Source organism: Phoenix dactylifera, chromosome 2 (genome assembly GCF_051530095.1).
Source record: "Phoenix dactylifera cultivar Ajwa chromosome 2, Ajwa_hap1_PhDact_Kaust_v1.1, whole genome shotgun sequence".
Classification (NCBI taxonomy): domain Eukaryota; kingdom Viridiplantae; phylum Streptophyta; class Magnoliopsida; order Arecales; family Arecaceae; genus Phoenix; species Phoenix dactylifera.
In genome coordinates, this window is record NC_143191.1 from 12,458,622 (window position 1) to 12,479,969 (window position 21,348).

At 36.5% G+C, this 21,348-nt stretch overlaps 1 protein-coding gene across 3 annotated transcripts; it reads left to right on the top strand.

Annotated features, from left to right (window-relative positions):
* The first annotated feature begins 1,925 nt into the window (after nt 1-1,925).
* LOC103722028 (alanine--tRNA ligase-like) lies at nt 1,926-20,892 on the top strand. Of its 3 annotated transcripts, none has more exons than XM_008812446.5 (22): nt 1,926-2,546; nt 3,115-3,255; nt 4,331-4,477; nt 4,604-4,756; nt 4,895-5,024; nt 7,459-7,555; nt 8,919-9,039; nt 10,014-10,073; nt 11,352-11,402; nt 11,507-11,602; nt 13,503-13,604; nt 14,288-14,410; nt 15,580-15,723; nt 15,833-15,904; nt 15,984-16,059; nt 16,136-16,278; nt 16,402-16,510; nt 16,588-16,775; nt 19,490-19,579; nt 19,720-19,902; nt 20,412-20,582; nt 20,686-20,892. In XM_008812446.5, the coding sequence occupies exons 1-22, from the start codon at nt 2,037-2,039 to the stop codon at nt 20,758-20,760; spliced, it is 2,982 nt and encodes a 993-aa protein (XP_008810668.3). In that variant the 5' UTR covers nt 1,926-2,036; the 3' UTR covers nt 20,761-20,892. The 3 variants fall into 3 exon arrangements, with proteins under 3 accessions (XP_008810668.3, XP_088571476.1, XP_088571477.1); XM_088715350.1 differs by having other exon boundaries at nt 1,975-2,546; nt 11,468-11,606; nt 13,507-13,604; XM_088715351.1 differs by having other exon boundaries at nt 1,976-2,546; nt 11,507-11,606; nt 13,507-13,604.
* Nucleotides 20,893-21,348: the final 456 nt, after the last annotated feature.

A 21,348-nucleotide genomic window follows, 5' to 3' on the forward strand; every position in this document is an offset into this window, starting at 1 on the left:
AGATGATGGAAGGCGCTGCGAGGGTTCTGCTTTGTCGTTCTTGTGATTTGTCGATGATCTGAGACTCGATGATCTCTGCAAATTTCCTGACATGTTTAATTATCATACATTACATGATGATCATGTCATATTGGTGCACCAAAGGAGTTCGCATCCCCTGCTATTTGTGGTACTGTGGTATTTGTGGTTTTTTGAGGCATTTAATATCAGTGGAAATTAGAATATCTTATATTGAGATGCTTTTATTGTTACAATCTTCAGAAATATCCAAGTCAATAGACCAAAACCCAGATAGGGAGATGGACAAATAAAAATCCTCAAGCCTCAGTTCCAAGCCTAAATCACCTTACCCAGGATTACATGCATATATATTCAAATTAGTTGCACAAGTCGTGCATCTTGGCTGTCAAACTTTTTTTTCCTGCCAAATTTCCCGCAACTTGGATTTTAAAATTTGTTTATGAATAAATTTTTTTAGAGGATTTGTTGCTCTATGATTCATGAATGATCTAAATGTGAAAGAGACCTGCCAAATATTGGTAATATTGCTTAAGAATGTATGAAAGACTTGGAATCAACAAAGTTGAGATTCTCACATGGCATCCACCATGTCGTGTGGCCTGATATTTTTCTTCCCCGATGGCTTCGATCACGACTGTCACTACAAAAAGTACATGGCAGCTAGCTCATATAAGTTAACTTTCTTTCCTTTTCTTTTTATTTTTTTCTATCACTGCCTAACTTATATTCCACAGATAGAACCATGTTCTTGTGACAAGAGGTTAGCTAACTTGAATGAGCAGAGTTATGTACATGTTCAACTCCTATCTTAGTCACCTTAGTGTTCAATGACAATTTGGGAGTGATTGATAATGGATTTGTGGTACATCACTTTTCTGATATATCTTAGTGTTGCTTTTGCCAACAAAAAGACACTTACTTTTTCTTAAAACAAAACTGGTGTTTGATAAAATGTATGAAAAGTTTGTCAGAGAGTTCACAAACAATGCGAATAATTAAAACTCAAAAGTGAATAGAGAGATGTAATAATATGTGAAATATTGGTATCTTTATGTATTTATCTATATTGCTCTTAATATTAAATTTTCTCCCCTCTTTTTCATCATAAATTATTTAGATTATCAAATTACCTCCTAAATGCAAAATAATATTTTGTATAAATAAAGCATGATAAAGAAAAAAATATTTACAATGACAAATTAATCCGTAACCTATACTAGTCTGTCCATGCAAAACCTAGTAAAGGACCACCTTATAACAGTTAGGTAATCAATGGGTAGTCAATGAGAAAATTTAATTCACGATCAAATTAATTTATTATGCCAAGAATAATTCAAAATGTCATTAGATTAACCCAAAAAAAGGAAAATTAGATAACTTGAGATATTTTTTTTTGGGTAGTAGTTTTTTTTTTCGGTAGAATTTTTTGCATGAATACCTTCTTCTCAAAATTAATATTTGCATGTATATCCTGTAAAACACTTATTTTGCTATTCTACTTTTTTTCATTCTTATTTTTGTGTATATACCTACGGCAACAAACGCCATTAAAAAATTAAGAGTTTTAAATTAAGATGACTAAAATATTCGTAATGGATAGATGTGCAAAAAAAAATATTTTAAGACGATCGTAATAGAAAACAAAAAGATAATTTCAAAAATTTATTTTATTTTTAATTAAAATAAATATGATTTTTATTGACGGTGTTAGTAAATTCGTTATCTTAAGAGCATTTATATAAAAACAGTATTTTATAAGCATATAGTAATAAATATAAATTTCAAAAAAATATTTATGCAAATTTACATTTTTACAAGGTACTCATATAAAAAAAATAAAACCCTCTGGTGTGCGTTGATAGTTTCTTTGGTCAGAGTGCCCCTAACAGGGCTCTAACTGATCCCTATTTGAGTATTGACCAAGTATTGGTGGAAACTTTGAGAATCGTGTTCTATCTATGGACGAACGAATCTCCGTCCACGTATAAATATCTTTTAAATGGCCGGCCTCGGCCATGGTCTTCTCCGACGTTCTCCCGCCGCTCCGCTTCCTCCTCTCTCCAAGGGTTAGGGTCAGGGTCAGGGTTTCCTCCACCGCTTCCACTCCCCATCCGCCGGTAGCGGAGACGAAGGAGGCAACACCACCACCGGGGGCGGCGATGGAGTGGTCCGGGAACAAGGTGAGGGAGACCTTCATCTCGTTCTTCGAGAGAAAGGAGCACGTGAACTGGCGTTCGAGTCCGGTGGTGCCTTTGGACGATCCCACCCTCCTCTTCGCCAACGCCGGGATGAACCAGTTCAAGCCCATCTTCCTCGGGACCGTGAATCCGGCGAACCCCCTCGGCAAGCTCACCCGGGCCTGCAACACCCAGAAGTGCATCCGCGCCGGCGGGAAGCACAACGACCTCGATGACGTCGGCAAGGACACCTACCACCACACCTTCTTCGAGATGCTCGGCAACTGGTCCTTCGGCGACTACTTCAAGCGGGAGGCCATCTCCTGGGCCTGGGAGCTTCTCACCCAGGTCGATCTCCATCCCCATCTCATGATGATTTTCTTACCAAGATCTCTCCTTTTGCTTTTACTCCTTTCTTTTCTTTTTTTTTTCCCGATACTGTTTGTTCAAGATTTTGTGCGTAAGTAAATTGGGCTTCTGTTTAGGCTAATTCGATATACCTTTTAAGAAGTTTCCACATCCAGATCTCAGTCAATATGAATTCTTTGTTTCCATAATTTTTACTGTGAAATTTCTTATATTGTTGGAAAAGAAAAATTCTGTATTTCTGCTTATCAATCTTTTTAAAACCTTGAGTGGAACTAGTTCTGCGAAATTGCGAGCTTCATTTTTGCATAATTCGAATTTACAGTTCGTTTGCGTCAAAGGAAATGAACAAAGGATTCCTTTTACATCATGCAGATACCGTGATATTGGAAAGAGTCTTTTTTTTTTTTGTGTGTGTGTGTAGATGTTTAGAATGTTCTAGCTTTCACCTTCACTAAATTTGAGAAAAATTTGCAAGCGGAGTCTGGTCTGTCTGAGTTTGTTCATAAAATCAGCTGATAGTTACTGTTATTGTTTGATTTGTCCTCAGGTCTATAAGTTGCCTGCAGACAGGATCTATGCCACCTATTTTGGCGGCGATGAGAAGGCTGGTCTTGCAGCTGATACTGAAGCAAAGGACATATGGCTAAAATTTTTACCTCCTGGACGAGTATTGCCCTTTGGTAGTAAGGTAAGGTAGACATTTTGTGTATGGGACCCAAGTTGTATGCTTATAGTATTAGTGTCAGTATCACATTAACAACTGACCAAATATTGATGTTAACGTATGTTCCTAGGCTTTGATTAGTACTGAGTGCAAAAATTGCTGTAGGTTTCAAGATATTTATTTAGGAAACAACTCCTGTTGAAAATGCATGTCTCTGAAACTGGTGGATAATAGATGTAAAGAAAGTCTTGAGAAGGACGTGAAAGTTTCAGGTATGGTAGAATTTTTGGAGGATTATTAGATGAAGACATGAAGTATGACAAATGGCCGCAGGCGTGATGCAGCTCCAAATTCAAAATTGAGCTGCTGAAGTCTTTCCATGCAGAAACTTGTCCATGTCTGCAACTTTTACCATTTTCTGCTATGGAATGTGGAAAGTTAGAGCTAAAAGGATTCATTCAAGAGGATTAGAGTGGAAGAAAACAGAAGAGAGAGAAATTAAAGAAGAGACAAAGCTGAGATAGTAGATGAGAAGAAATAATTGTGAGGAAAAACCTCCATAAATGAATTGTTTAAAATAATCTGTAATACATACAAAACTCCTACTCTTCATGGATCTCTGTCTATGTACAACATTTTAAAACAACCCATAATCGGGTCTGGCTGAATGTTGGAAGCTGATTTGAGTCTCATGTCAGTTATGGTGGAAAATTTTCACTTCTTGTGTTCTAGATGAAACTTCGAACCATGATAATTTCTATCTTGACAGCTACTCAATTTTTGGTTGCATTTCTCTTTTTCATGTTTCTCATTTATTTCTTCTCATTATGATCGGAAAATTTTTGTGGCATTCTTTGGTAATCATTGGTGCTCATCATCTTCTCTGGTTACTTTCTTCTTTAATGATGATATTACTCTTTACTTTGTTCTCTTAGTGACTTCCAATTAAATTACATCATGATGCTCTTTAAATTTGTTTTAGTAATCTATTTTTCTTATTGTTGAATTTGCATGATGAGATGATAGAATGTTAAATCTTGAATGCACACCTTATTTGTATTCATCTTTATTTTCTTGTACTGTTTTGAACCTCAAACAGGACAATTTCTGGGAGATGGGCGATACTGGCCCTTGTGGGCCTTGTACTGAGATTCATTTTGATCGCGTTGGTAACAGAGATGCTGCTTCGTTGGTCAATAATGATGATCCTACTTGCATTGAAATCTGGAACCTCGTGTTTATTCAGGTTTACTATCTGACTCTGTCTTTCAGTTCATGATTGTGTATTGCATGATACTGTTCTTTTTTGTCCTTCTTATGGAAGAATTGTTTTCCATTAATGTATTTAAAACCTCCAGTGATATTTCTGCAGTTCAATAGGGAAGCTGATGGCAGCCTAAGGTCTTTACCTGCGAGACATGTCGATACTGGAATGGGTTTTGAACGTTTGACTTCAATTCTTCAGAACAAAATGAGCAATTATGACACTGATGTATTCTTTCCCATATTTGACGCTATCCAGCAAGTATGTTTATAATCCAATCAGCCTTTTTGATTCAAAACTTGTACTTATTTGTTGTGATGAGAACTCAGTTCAAAAATAAGCACGAGGTCTCATTCCTAACTATTTCTTTTATTTATTGTTTTTTTCTTATGATTACAGTTGACAGGGGCTCGGCCATACTCTGGAAGAGTCGGGCTAGATGATGTTGACAAAGTTGATATGGCTTACAGAGTGGTTGCTGATCACATAAGGACTCTTTCTTTTGCTATTGCGGATGGTTCTCGTCCTGGTAAATGTTTAGCATGTTATGTATTTTTATATTTCTCATCATAATATCCTTCATTCTAGTTTCAACTTTTACTATACAGGCATACTAGTTAAATTGAAAAAAACTATGCTTAGTTTAGACAGTACACAAGACTACAACTTCAGAAAATGATAATAGAATTATTTCAAGTTTGCAAAAAATCTCTAGTTAAACCATCCAAAGTGTTTCTTTGTTTTTGTTGTTTACCCTGAATCCTTTCGAAGCTCGTAGGCTGTTCTTAATTTTCTCTCATGTTTGTATAATTTTTCACTGTGCCAGCAAATTCAAGATGATAAAGACTAACATTCTTATGTTAGAAACATTTGTGGAAAGGCCTGTTCTGTAGTTTCCATCAATCTTGTTCAGCCATCCAGAGTGGCCTAGTCTCAAAGGCATCGGCTATGATGTTTTTGACATTTACTTGATGCTTGTTGTGTCTAACACCCTTCTTGGGTATGCAATGAAAAAGGATAGGAAGCACAATGAGAGCAAGAAAAAGATAAAAAAGAAGAGAAAAGAAGGTGAATCTCACTCCCATTATTTGGATCTACAGGGATAAAAAAAGAAGAAACTTAACTTTTAGGGCAAAATAGGAAATTAAAAATTACATATAAGGTGTCGCTTTTATTCTTCTCCATTTTATCATTTTTTTATCCTCCTATTTTACTGTCTAAAGACTCTAAACCAAGGTTTACAATCTCAATATTGGATGGTGTAACCAGTAGCAAACCGAATCATACACACCAAATATATATCTTGCAAGTTTGTTTTAAATGTTTAAATGTAATATGATTTAACTTTTTTTTTTTTGTTACATGCCTAAAGAATGGTGTGACTATATGATTCATTGTTAAATTAACTAAGTATAATATTGAAAACATAAAAAAATTAGGAATACAATATTCATGCATTTGTTCAAATTCCAAGTTGAGTGTCTATGTCCCTTATACACATTTTGTTCACATTCGTAGTTGGGTCCTAGGACTTGATTCTAGCATTGGTATTGTTCCCACCCATCTATGGGATGTAAAAGAAAATGAAAAGGAAGAGAAAAATACCTGGATCCCACCCTTCCACTCTCTCCCTCTCTCTCCCTCTCTTTCTCCTCTCTCCCTCTCTCCCTCTCTTTCTCCTCTTTTTCTTGAAGTAGAGGGAGAAAAGGGAGTCAGACCCTTTCTCCCCCAATTCCCTTTCTCCCCCAATTATTGAGGCCTTGAACTAGTGTGGGGTCCTTACTTGGTTACAGGAAATTTAGTCTGGTAAGGATTGGTTCACACTAGTTGGGACCAAATACCATATCGAGACTATGAAATGTCCTAGTTCGTGATTGATATGTTACAATATCGACCAAACGAGGCAATTCAGTACAAAGTTGTATACCATTGGTCTAAACAAAAGATTCTGACTTCCTATATTTCTGTTCTTATCATGGTACGCCGTACTGAACTCGACAGTGCAGGGCGTACCGTACTATACCGGTTTGGTACCGGTACCTTAGAACGGATCGCGCAGCAACACTCGATACGCCAAAAAAAATTCTGTACCGTACCGATGCTGTGCTAGTGTGTTACCGGTACGGGATCCGGTATCGAGACGGCGAACCTTGGTTCTTATTCTCTTCAATTTTCTCAATTTGAACAGATTGCAAGTACTTTGGTTTAGGTGTTTCAAGAGCCACATTTCGAGGACTTATGTTGTAAGAGCAGTGAGCAGAGTTGTATGAAATATGTAGGTAAATGGTAGGATATGAAACTACTTCAATTGTAACTGTAGAATTAAATCACAAATTTCATGGCAAAATTTTCAGTACCTCCATTTCCCAATAGTCACATTCTTATGTGAATTCATGGTAAAAATTGAAAAAATAAAGAAATGGAAGAATAATATAATGCTTCATCATTTGTGATTATCATCATCTCTGCATTTGCTTGAAACAATGCCAGAGGTCCATTTAAAAAAATGCTTCATAAATGACTTATGAAGCTAATCAGAAACAATCGGGAGAAGGTTCATTTTTTATGGTTATCGTCATGCTTAATTGCTGTTATATTCTAATAAGTAGTGTCCTGATTTATCAAATGTGATTACCTTGAGATCAGGAAGCTGATATCAAATGCTGCTTAGAAGAGATGCTGATGCTACATGTTGACCAATCTGTCAAAAATTCATTTCCGAGCTTTTACATACATAGAAATAACTATCCTTTAGGTAACTGAAAATATTAACAGTGGCACTTGAAAATCATTGTTCCCGATTAATGCTTGTATAATTAATTTGTACGTTAATGTTTTTTTTTGGATCAACAGTATTCCATTATCTCTGTCATTCCATTATAAGTGAATTCGAATTATTCTTGTTTGTTTTGTGAATACAAATCTGTCTCAAGGCTGATAGACAAGTACTATTTTGTGTTCAGGCAATGAGGGACGGGAGTATGTTCTTAGACGTATTCTTCGACGTGCTGTTCGTTACGGCAGGGAAGTTCTAAAAGCACAAGAAGGATTTTTTAGCGGGTAGGAATGATAATTTTCTGTCATATCCTTCGGTGCTCAAGCAGTATTATTTATCATACATGCCGTGCATATTTGACAACGTACAACGTTCTAAATACTGCTAAGCTTAATGAGTATTGGAATTGTTGTAGGTTGCTGGGATGTTCTCCCGGTAAGGACATGTTTATGTACTCAATAACTGGGGAGCAACTGTTTGTTCCCCTCTAACTTAGTGAAAATTTCGGAACTTAAGTCCCCAGACATGCCCTAAGTGCATTCTAAGGATGTTTAGAAGCCTTGTTATAACCTTGTGGAAATTCCATATATAGAACAGAACACTTAAATTTATGTTTGGACAAGCATTTTTCTATCTGGGACATTTTTTCTCTGTCTGTGATAGATTTCATGAACCATTGCTGGATGTTAATTGGGTGTCTTTCAGGAGTAATTGAGGAACTTTTGTTGATTTAATTGTATATATTCATCATAAGATCAGGGGCAACAATGTCAGGTCAATATGATGGTCTGGCTTGGCATGTGGTATGCAATTCTATGAAATGCCTAAATGAAATTGAAGAGTCTGATAATGGTGTTAACTGTCTAATATGGTAACTGGAGAAGGTTCACAAGGTTGCCAGGGGAAGTGGGTGCTGCCACATGTTAACATGTAACAGTGATTGATTTGTTGAAACATGAAATGTTGGAGTTGGACTGAAGAACTGGGACAAAGGTGTAATTAACAGAGCATGCTATCTTGGAGATCTGGTGCATGAAGTCTGTCCTATAGATCTTGCTACAGAATGCTTTATTGCATTTTTGTGGTATGTGGGCTTAAAGAATAGCAGAAATGGTTGCTATCAGCAACATCATATCTTATTTTAATTTGATTGCGGTTCCTCCAGTAAATTGAGGTTTCGTGATTTCTGCAGTAATTCATGATCATTGCAATGAAAATATTATGAGTGCCATGAATTTCCAAGTGATGCTTAAGCATGTTATTTGCTTTGAAGACTTTTCGAGAGCAACCTTTCAAATAAGTCCACTGGAAGGTGGTGGTCTCTGGGTGTCTGACTAGCAGAATATCCTTGGCATTTTGTATGATGGATAAATGCTTAAATATGATAAACGATATTATAAAGGATGTGTTAATGGTTGGGGGTTGACTAGCTTGCAAATTGCTAGGAGAATGCTTATTAACACGAAGTCCTGAAATATGTGATATAGGTTCTTGATTTTCCATTGTCCTTGTTTCTAGCTTGTCTCTACTCCTAAATTAAGGCTTTTTTTCTTACGTAAGGGAAATTCAACTTTATGTGTGTATGCTTGTATTGTTGATGGAGATTTTTCTTGTCACTGATCTCATGATATGATTGTTGATATCCAGTCTTGTAGGCATTGTTGTGAAAGTGATGGGTGCTGTATTTCCGGAGCTTAAGCAATATGAGGCCAATATTAAAGAAATTATTGCAGAGGAAGAAATAAGTTTTGGGAAGACACTAGTAAAGGTAATGTTCCTTAGCAGGTCTAAATAATCTTGACACAGGTTTAATATTCCAGGTTGTTTGCTCTGTTTGTAAAATATTTGTCTTTGCTACTTTGTTCCTTAAAAGATTCGTCTGTATGAACTTTGTAAGGCTGCAAAAAGCAAACTGCATATCATTTTTTAAATTCTGTGTGCTGCATGATCAGTCTGATAAAATGTGAGACTTATTTGTAGCTACATAGATGTTCGCATGTATCACTGGTTCTTTTTGCAGCATAGGTCATGCGTCCTTAGTCTTCTTAGTTTTAATGAATTAATGCCTGCAGTTTAATATGAGAGAGTATGCAGTTTGCTCCCGCAAAAGGGAAAATTAAACATGGTTTGAAGTGCCAGCTGTGGCAAACCATGCCAATACTGATACCAGACACTGTTGGCAAAGCACTTACCAAGTTCATTTTTAATATTTTTAAGTAAAAGAGGGATTTAAGTACTTTTTTCTTCAGCATGAAATGACACGTGTCATGCCAGCAGGTGAGCATCATGGATACTGGCACTGCTACCTAAATGATTCTCCAGATTTTTTGTCTCAAATCCTTCTAAATCACTTGCATATTTTTATCGCATTCTTTTAGGTTTGGTTTATAAGTGCTGTAATGTCATGCATGTTATTAATTAACAAAATGGAATGCATGCACAAGATGGGAGGAGACTGCTGCCTGTTAAATGCCTTTATCGTTTTTCATTTGAATCACTTTTTATCCTTGTCAGACCACTTCATCGTCAGCAAGGCGAAAATCTTTGGTTAAGGAAATAAATTATCCAGAAAATGAAGGAGAAAGGCAGCAGCCATAACATTATTGAGCACATTCATATTCAAATGCATGCAAACTAGCAAACATGGAGTCAATTTGTTTTAATTGTCTATACTGATGCTGTTATTCTTATATTTGCTTTGCTCTATTTGTAATCAAGCTTGATTGATCATCCTACATTCAGGGAATTGAGAAGTTTAAAAGGGCTGCTCAGGATGTCCAGGGGAACATATTGAGTGGTCAGGCAAGTCCTCTCTGGTCTAATTGTCACAACCTTGTATTCTTTTCCAAATCATTTATGTGATATACTTTGCTGAAGCATTTGCTACCGGCTTCTACTTAAACATTCAGTGATTTGTTATCATCTGGTGTGGGTTGGATGATTTCCGCCTTTCTTATTTCTTTAGTTTGTGTCCCACATTTTTTTTGCTTTTTTCCTTTCCTTTTTTTTTTTTTTTTGCGGGGTAGTGGGGGATGGTGGATTGGGCGGACATGGGATGCTACTTGGGTTTTGTTTATCCATAGTTCCCCATATCTTTCAAAAGGCCTGTCTTCTTGTCTTAAAATAGCCCAAGGAGGTTTTTGGGAAGCCTTTATCATGGAAAGCAACTCAAGGAATGCTGCCATGGAAGCTTGCTCAAGTGCTTAGGAGTGCCAATGAGTGTGTTTATCTCCTTCTTGGAGAAAATATAGCTTTATTTAGAAAAGACACTTCATTAGCCTTTGTATCTTAGTTGTCAACTTCTCATGGATGTCCAATGATTATAAGTTAATTTCTCACTTCAATTTTTGGTCAATGCGATAGATTTTGGCTGACTTGATTTTCTTATATATGTTGCTTTAGTTGATACAATGAATGTGTTGCCATTCGCTCCATATTTTATGTCCATTGGTTGCTTCTTTTATTTTTAATTCTTTCTTATGGAAGATTTTGTTTCAAAAGAATGCCTTTTTCTTGGTATTTGGGTGTTGTGCATTGATATGCATTGTGAGTTGCTGTCCTCGGAGAATGATAAGCCAGAGGGTGTTTATTTTGTTATTTCTTGTGTACCTGTTGACGACGCCCCATTCTTCTTTACCTTTTGATTTTTGTGATTAGCATGATTTTCAACATGAGACCATACTGACTTGTACAGGTAGGGAATCAATACTCAGTATGCTCTGTGCTGAGTGTTGGTACCAAGTATTGTTTGGTACTGACACCATTCAAGTTAGATATTGGTAAGGGTATTGGTATACCAGTGCTGAAAACCTTGGTGATCAGACTAACAACAAAAGTTGCATTTTCCTCTTTTTATGTTTTTAACATTTTTACGGTATTAATCTTTAATGTGCAATTGCATTTGGCTATGAGGTTTTATCAGCTTCTCTTTTCAGCATTTTCCGAGTTTTTCTAAAGCATTTTTTAGAATATATTTAGCTTTAGGTCATGTCTTGTTTCTGAGTTTTTCTAAAGCATTTTTTAAAATATATTTAGCTTTTGTTCATGTCTTGTTATGTGGTGTGATTGCTGTGGTTGCAGGATGCCTTTATTTTGTGGGACACCTATGGTTTTCCGATGGATTTAACTCAGGTAATTATTCATTCATTATATGGCTTTTATTCCTGTAGACTTTCTTTTTAACTTGCAATGATTAGTCTTTTTCTTCTCCCTTCTCCAACTGCCTTCTTTCTCAGCTAATGGCAGAAGAAAGAGGACTAACAGTCGATGTCGAAGGTTTTAATGTTGCGATGGAAGAAGCCAGACAAAAGGCTAGGTGTGCTCGGAACAAGGCATGTTCTTTTCTTACATTTCTCTTCAAAACTTGATGTTTATGATTCTTAATTTTATATTAAAGTCATTATTCTTTCTGGGCCTTTTTTGTTCCTTCTGAATCTGTATCTAAGTAACCATATACTCTGAAACTGTGGCATTTTATGTGATGCATCCGTGGCCATAGGCAGTCTTACTCTTTTCCCTTAACAACACTTACCTGTCTGCTATATTATAACGTGCCAATTCAGAAAAGGTATTTGGACTGCTCTATTACCAAATTATTATGGGATGGGAATAGGAAAAGATGATCTAGGTTTAAGGATTGACATATGGATATACTGTTGGCTGCTAGGCAAATTGGAATGTTTCTAAGGTGAACTAGGGGCTGTTTGGTTGGCCGGTTAAATAATCCTCAGATAACTTCCCATTCAACTGGGAGTCATGGAGGAGATAAGAACAGACAGAAAATTAAGGGATCACAGAGGGTATCAATAATCCCAAAAATTTGATAAGGCACTGCACAAAAAAGATAATTTCCGGTATCCTTGAAAATTAGAATAATGGGATTCACTCCACCTCTAATTCTTTAAAATTCTTAGACCACTTGCTTCTGCTTTCAAATCTTACTCATGAATGCACAGGTTATCTTAGACACCTTAATCAAACATCCAAAGAGGCCCTTGGTTTCTGGTTTGCTGGAATTCCTTGTCAGGGATAGGAATTCCAAATGGCTGAAATTGAGCTTATCTTGAACCATGAACCCTCAAATTTCTGTGGATTGTATGGGATAGGAGCTATTGTTAGGGATAGAATATCTTTATCTTTTGCTTAATGTGAGACTTGTTAGGGCTTGTTTGGTTGCCACATCAGGTTACTGTTCATAACCTCCTTGCATGGGAGGTAGTTAATGGGCAATAAATATGTGGGACAAGAATTTGAAGGGACCTAGGAGGCTTTAGACACTAGCAATTGTAGAAAAAGAAAAATAGGACAATGAGTTTATATAAAAAGGGTGATAGGGATAATGGGAACTCCGACAGCCTCCATCAATACCTCGACCTGTTTGTTTTTTTGCTTTCTTTTCTTTGCCTCTTCCATGCGAGCATAAGATACTACCATTTCCACATCCAAAGAGGCTTTGAATATAAGAATGTAAAACCCCAAGACTTGCTAGAGATTGTCTGCAGAACTTCATTTTGACAAAGGTTTGAAGTAGAACACTAATAAAATTGAAGAAAACCTATTTGATTTGGAAGATGAAATGTTTGTGATTTAGATTTGTTTATAGTTATCAAAGGGTTTTAGTATATGGAGTTTCAGGGGAAAAAAATACTATGTAGAAGAAAAAAGAACGTTGGAAGATGATTACTGTGGAGTTAGCGCCAATTGATTGAGGGAGTTGCTGCCTTTGACCAAACTGCAGATAATTTAATATCTCCCTTTCTAAATGTTGTGCTCTCTCATGGTTGGTGACCACTATGATCCAAAATATTTGATCCTGCCCCAGTTTTGGTGGGGTGTCCATTTCTTTGGAACAATTGGATCTATGATCTAGTGTTATGAGCCTTTTAATCCACAAATGTGTCCATTTTCTAGCACACGTTCTTCATGCTGTAATTTTTTTTTTCTGTCACTGTTTTATGAATGGTTCACTTCAATTGATGCGGCGATGGATATAACAGAAGCAGTTCATGCTATTATGAGCACTATCAAGTATCAACCATACTCTGCTGCATCCTGTACAACAGGCTTTCCACTATATTTTAATGCCCTTGGTGGTCAGATGTATTTCAATGGCTGGAAATTTTTTCCTAACTTTATCCTTTCATAAAATGAGGGGAATTTACTGGTTTTCAGTAACCATTTATGATATTAATTATTGCTTTATTGCCACATGCTTGTGTGAATACTTGACAGGCAGTTGGTGACACTATTGTAATGGATGCCGATGCTACATCGGAGTTGCATAGGAAGGGTGTCGCTACAACAGATGACAATTACAAGTTTATCTGGCACCAGGTTAGGACCACTTAATTTCATTGCGAGCACTTTGGCTTTAATTGGTATGGACCTCTCAATGATTTCATGCTATAAAACATCCCACTAAATTATTTCTAATACAAATATCTTATCTAGCATAAATTGGTTGTTCTCTGGTCTTATTTCTCAGTCAAAGTTTGAATGCTCTATCTGGTTGCTAATAAAGTGAAAGAAATAAAGCAAGTTAGAGAGGTTCTGTTGTTTGATATTGAAGAGGAAAGCCACAGAGAGAGAGAGAGAGAGGCAAAGAAATAAGGGGCCAAAATTTTATATAATCCTAGAATTATTATTCTTCAATAAAAGGCAGTGATTTTGAAGGAAAATAACGGATAGGCAAATGGTTCAAGATAAACATATTCTAAACTACTTCCACAACTTTTTCTTTGATTTCCAGTGCTCGACTAAACATGAGAAATTTTTTGCGCTTTTCTTTTTTTTACTTTCATTTTCTCAATAACCAAACAAAGCCCTACCTTTCTTACGGAATAATATGAGAGATCATTGTTTTATTGTTTAGATAACTTTTTTGAGGATGCTGCCATGGTTTTGAAAATATGTTTATTTACACTGCCTGCTCATCATGTCCTATTGCCTGATACCAAATGCCTTCTTTTTATGTTTACATGGTTTTACCTGTCAACAAAATATTTGTCTTCTACTAGGACCATGAAAGTGTGATCAAAGCTATATACACTGGTGCTGAGTTCCTTGAAACTGCCTTTGCTGGAGCTGATGTTGGTCTTGTTTTGGAAAGTACAAGTTTCTATGCTGAACAAGGCGGTCAGGTACTGCTCCTGCTTTCTGGCCAACTCCAATTTGATTAGCTTATTCATGTTACTTTTACATGAGGTCTGAATATTTTTCAAATATGAGTTACTTGTAACTACATCGGGGATTTATAACCAGACTCCCAACATGTAACATTGATGGTTCTCTGAATATGTGTTGTTTTGATGGAAGTTTCCAGAATTTCTTATTGTACTATTATGGCATTTGTTCTTACCCCTCCCCTTCCACCCTAGAAACCATGTTAATGAAACAACTTGTTCCAGACATTTACAATCGGCATACATGATGTGAGAACATTAATTCGATTGATATTATTTGAACATGCAACCATGTGATTCTCCATTTCAAATGTGTCAAAATAACGATTGGAAAAGAAGGCAGTATATGTGATTCATGAAATCTAGAAGTGTGGAAGTAACCTGAGTTACTTCCCTTCACATTTTAGTGCTGCTTCTGATTAAAAGCGATTAGCCTGCATCCATTCCTGACCTTTCGACAAGCTACCTTCTCCCCGTGGCCCTGCTGTTTAATTTCCGTTCGTCAGAGTCCTGCCTCTTTGGTGATGACAACTTTGCTTCATGTAACCCAACTAGTATGTGAATATGTACAAATGAAGGGCCAGGTTGGGGTTATCTTTTATTGAGCTAAACGTAGAAACTAGTGTGCTAAAAAACTATGTAATTCAAATTTAAAATTTTAGTTGGATGCAAATTCTTATTCTGAATTTTGTTCATAATATTGATGCCATATGTTATGGCTTTGAAGGGATTTTTTTGTAGTGGAGTCAACCAAGTGGATTCCTTAGATTTATTTTATACATTCTATTCTAAATTGTTACAGATGGCACACAAAATAATCTATTATTATTTCGTATTTGGCCTTTTGCAATATGTCTGTCTATCTAAATAGAGAGAGAGAGAGAGAGAGAGAGAGAGAGAGAGAGAGAGAGAGAGAGAGAGAGAGAGAGAGAGAGAGCATATAGGCTAAACATGGCTGATTGAGAAAACATTTCCATACACTAGAAAGTATGGTCTCTTTGATCTAGAATTTCATTTGCATCATTTAACTACATCCTATTCATGTATCTTTCATACTGTTGGTCTCATTGATGCCACAACGAACAAGATTGTTCTATTTCATGTTTCACTTGACCTTTTGGCTTCAGATATACGACACCGGGTCAATTGAAGGATTGTTTGGATCATTTCAAGTTAGTAATGTTCAAGTTTATGGAGGTTTTGTACTTCACATAGGATCAATTGCTGGAGGGGCCAAGGCTTTTTCAGTTGGCGATCAAGTGATATGTAAGGTGAAGTAAATAAAAAAGAAACATCAGTTTGTTATGTGCTTTTTTCTTTAGAGTTTTCTGTGAATACTGATAATTGTGTCCCTAACTTCCTACTTGGCTGCATTAATAGGTTGACTATGAGAGGCGTACCTTAATTGCTCCTAACCACACATGTACTCACATGCTCAATTTTGCTCTCAGGGTATGAAATGTTTATGCTTTATAAAGTTGGTGTTACTTTTTTTAACCCTTGTCTTGATCTTATTGCCATGAGAATGCAGGAAGTTCTTGGTGATCATGTTGATCAGAAGGGCTCCATTGTTCTCCCTGAAAAGTTGCGTTTTGATTTCTCCCATGGTAATATTTACAGTAAGATTCCTTTCATTTAAGTGTATTTAGTTCTTTTCATAAAATTTACACCTAATTTTAACAGGAAAACCTGTTCATCCCGAAGATTTGAGAAACATTGAGTTAATTGTGAATCAGCAGATTAAAGATGGATTAGATGTATATGCAAGTGAAGCAAGCCTTGCTGCTGCAAAGCAGATAACTGGACTAAGAGCAGTCTTTGGAGAAGTAAGTTCTTAGTGAATTTTTCATAAGATGTTTTAGTTCAAGCTTATATCTTGAAACATCATTTTGGTTCATTATCATAATAACTGTGTGCAATCATTGCTATGCCTGCCTTCATCTGTGTAGATCTATCCTGACCCAGTTAGGGTTGTGTCAATTGGTCGTAAGGTGGAAGATCTCCTTGCAAATCCTGATAATAAACAGTGGTTATCCTATTCTACGGAACTATGTGGAGGTCTCTTTTTAAACTCCAGTTTTGTTTTCCTTGGGGATTTTTTGCTATTTGATTTAATTGATGATTTTTTCTGCCAGGGACCCATATATCAAATACTCGAGAAGCTAAGGCATTTGCCCTTCTGTCTGAGGAGGGAATTGCTAAGGGAATTCGGAGAATAACAGCTGTCACAACTGAATGTGCGTTCAAGGCAATCGAGTTGGCATCATCTCTTGCTTCTGAAATTAGTGATGCATCCAAATATGAAGGAAGCCTGCTTGAGAAGGTAACACAGCTGTCTATATAGCTTGTCACACAATTTACATGTTATGAGCTTAGTCGGCATTCACATTACTTGGGCATAATATAAGTGCTCATAGTTGATGCCTATCATAGAGTTCTGGTATACAAAAATGTTAGCAAATTCTGGAATATCGCTGTCACATTTGCCAGAAAATGTGAAACTTATAACCCCTAATCTTCAAGACCTGTTCTTCTTGATTAATTTGAGATTAGTCACCAGTTTTGAAATTTTGCTTAGCAAAAGAAGTCTCTACCACCACTTACGGTATAAATGGAATTTATTTAAGAAGGATGGACAATGACAGCAATATTCATTTCTCTGGTAAGCCTTCTCTTCCCTAGCCATCTGCAGTGATGCAGAAAGCAATCTGCATTCGAAAATAATCAAGATTTCATGAAAATGCAAACCTACAATCAAGTGAGCATTCAAGGAGCAAATTGTTGCCATCTGTGCTCGGAGCTGTCTCGGTCTGATGATTTAAGAACGTTTTCTTGCTTATTAAAATGTATGAGCAGCATCTAGAAAGTTTTTCAGGCAAAGAACTGGTTGATTAGAGATCTTTTAGTATTTTCTATGCTGTCAGTATGTTACCAATATTTTGTTAATTGATATCATATCACAAGAGGGAGTTGACATGTTGGATCACGATTCACGAATGATAAGATTTTCAGGAGAGAAACAACATAAAATAAGAAGCACCCGATTAAATTGTAATTTGATGAATAATGAGTAAGAAATCATCATATGATGGCACAAAATAATTATCACGTCCAATAACCAGGATGGTTCTATGGCATCAGGTAGGTCTCTATAGAACATCTTAATTTAAGTTATTTGACCTGAACAAACATAGACAGGTTTATTGAACAAAATTCTCTTGTGAGTTGAGAGATTAGAGAAGGAATCGGATCTTGAAGATGGTAGGAGAGACATGGGGGAAAAATCAATTCTAGGTCTTATCTCTAGAGATACTAAATCTCTTTTATCTTTACGATTAAAAGTTGGAAATTTCAAGACATTGCTAATTTGATGTTTTGGAAGTTCGTCAATGATATTTTTGTCAGTGTAAAATTCAAAGGAATAATTTTATCATAAATATGGATTTTCTAATAGCTTTTAGGGCTTGTTTGGATGCCGGAAGAACTTATCAGCTTGGCGAAACTTCCCAGCAGGGTTTCAGGTGAGAATACATGGAGGAAATCAGGGTAATTTAAAGAGATTAGGAAGACAAGGCTCAGTGATAGCTAATCCCCTTGTCAAGGTGATTTATCTTATCCCTAACTATTAGGGATTACCTGTCAACCTGCTCCCTCAATCTTTAAACTCTTTAATTCTGCCATAATTTTTCAACTGGAGTCCTGCTGTAGAAGATCTTATCACACTGATGAGATCTTGTGGCAGTCCAATAGGCCCTTAGGATGTAAAATTGCGACCTAGACCTGGTTTGTACAATCCAAAGGATCATAATATCTCTACATCTGGATTCTATGATCCGTAACTATACTAGTTAAGTGATCTAATGTGGATCACTTAAACCATTTCGATTCAGATCGTATGATCTGGATCATGGATCATAAGATTGTGCAAATAATGATATTTACTTCTCATGTTATTATTGTGCTACAGCACTGCTACAACACCTTGGTCTAACAAGGGATTTTAGATGCCCTATCTAGGAACTCATTTATTGACTCAAATTGGGAAGTGTTAGCAAGTTAGTTGAGTCTATACTCTATAAGAAGCCTAGTTGGGCTGGTTGAAGATCTTTGTGCAGGGTTTATTTTGAGGAAAAAGAACAGACTTACTGTTCTTCCCACCCCTCACCTCCTTTCAGTATCTCTTATTCCCTATTTTCACTCTTCTAAACTTTACATTTCTTTTCTTTTTTTTATAAAAAATCTGTGCAAGTGACTAAGTGTAATTGCTGCAAGCTAATCTTTCTTTAAGACTCTAAAGAGACCAGCACCAACTAATAAATTGCCTTTTGATTTTTTTGGGACATCCAAAGATCTAACACAGAATTTCTTTAACCTTTATGAATTTTATTAATTGCCCAAAAAAGCCTTATTGCCTTGTTTGGTTACAAGCGGACTTTTTCACCCAAACTCTCATTTTGCCAACAATGGAAGGGACACCACCAATACAGACTTGTAGAGCAATAATGAATAAGCTCCATACATCAACTTGAGTGGGGGCACGAATTTCATGATAAAACTTTTGTCTGAGTTGCAGCAGAACACCCATTCCTATGTTCAACAGTTCAAGCCCTTTTGAGTTGTGACTGCTCGAGTAACTTTCTGATATTATTCTATGATATCTTAATGAATCAAAATACTGGATTTATTTTCTTGTAAGTATGTAGAAATACAGAAAATCCAATAAAAAGACAGGCTTTGTGCTGTTGAGAATTCATTAGTACTGGTAGATTATTTGTATCTTCTCTTCTATTCTTTAAGATGATTTTCTTTTCCCCTAGTAAAGTTTCAAATTCCCTTGCCAATCAGGAAGCCATGACCCTAATCTGAACTGCCATGTTTCTAGTTGCTTTATATTTGATTTATATTGAAAGATCTACTGTTTGTGTTAGTTGTTGACACCATTTTTGTGTTGAAATCCACATTACAGAACTTAAACAGCATAAATTTCTTATTTGGAACATAATGACAGGTTCTTAATATTATCTTTCTTTTTGTCAGAAAGTTGCTTCTCTGAAAAGTAAGATAGATGCAGCGGCTATTCCAGCAGCCATAAAAGCAGATCTCAGAGCCAAGACCTCCCAGCTGGAGGTATGTTACACATACTGAAATAAGTTATTTGCCATGAAAAAATTCGGGGGAGAGAGAGAGGGCTGTATTCCTTCGTATTTTTCTTTCTTTAGACAACTATTTTCAATAGATTTGAGACTTCATGTATTGGCCTGTGACAGGATCAAGTTAGAAAGGCAAAAAAGAAGATTGGTGAGGAAAATATCCAGAAAGCAATTAAAGCTGCAACCAAGATTGCAGAAGCTGCTGCTTCTGAAGGAAAAGCTTTCTGTATAAGCCGAGTGGATGTAGGTCTTGACACCACTGCTGTTAGGGAAGCTGTTCTGAAAGTCATGGATCAAAAGGTCATTATCTTCCACCTTTCCCCGAGTTATATTCTCTAACTAATGCTGCGGATAGAAAATTATGGCAATATTTTAAACTCAGTTAGTTGTAGACCTTGCAAGTCTAGGGCAATTCTCTTGAGAAATGCATTTATAGAGCCAAAGAAGCTTAGATGTGACCTAGACTGTTGATTCGTAATTTGTGTATACATTTTTTCTTATTCCTGAGAGCAGAAACACTTCACTTTATCCTTATTCTTTCAACTGCCAGTTATAATCAATGGTCATGCCTTCCCTGAAGCTTGCAATAGCAACAGTTAGATCATACATGGGTATACATGCATATGTACATACCTACATAAGGTGCATTAAGGGTTATGGTAAATTACAGAAATACCCTCATGCAAGTAAAGCTAACTAGTGCAATATGTGAGGAGGTAAAATTGTCATTTCTTGGTAGGACCAAATTATAAACTTTACCTTGTATGTATCTATGTACCTTCTTTCTATTACCTCTTAAGTAACTGCAGGCATTAGCTATAATGGTATTCAGCACGGATGAAACATTGAACAAGGCAGTGGTGTATGCTGGAGTGCCTAAATCAAAGGATGGCCTGGTAGTGTTGGAGTGGCTGACTGCTGCTATGGGGCCTCTGAAGGGAAAAGGTGGTGGTGGGAAGAATGGTATTGCTCAGGGCCAGGTGAGCTATTTTTTCTGACTGTCATGCAAATAAATACACACAAAGAAAAAGCTCTGATTACAATGAATGTATACTAAATATATATCATGATCTAACTACGCAGGGAAGTGATGCTTCTCGTGTGGATGAGGCTATGGACGTGGCCTCAAAGTTTGCTTCAATGAAGTTGGGGTCGTAAATAACATTGGAGTGTATGCCAGCCGATAAAGGCTACTAATTAATCTTTGCTTGCTATAATGAATTACCAGATAGCAAAAATTTACAGTTCATTACAGAAGCAAATGGAAAACTGATTTATAGGTTGGATTTATGCACAATGCCTCAACAAGTTGGGCTCAGCGACATATCTACATATTGATGGTATGGGACATGAGCAAATTCACCGTCATCTAATTCATTTTTTAAATTCTTTAGACGTTTGCCTGGTAATACGCCTGGTAATCAAATGATTCGAAACATTTTTTGAACTCATGTTTTCTTTTCTTGTTATTATGTTCCATAGTCATGCAAAAATGGTGTCTTTTTACTTCGGAAATATGTTTCTTTTACCAAGTTCCGCCAGTGTTAGGTGGTATTTCCGTGTTATAGTTTCGGTCTCTTGGACTAGGCATGATAACACACTTGCTTCTCCGTATACGTGCCCACTCCAAATCAGCTAAATTTTGCAATGAAATAACTATGTTGCCTAAGCTGGCCAAGGGCATGGTCACAACGTTGGGCTTCGGCAACAGGTCGGCGAGCTTTTTTCGTCTGGATACCTGAGAAA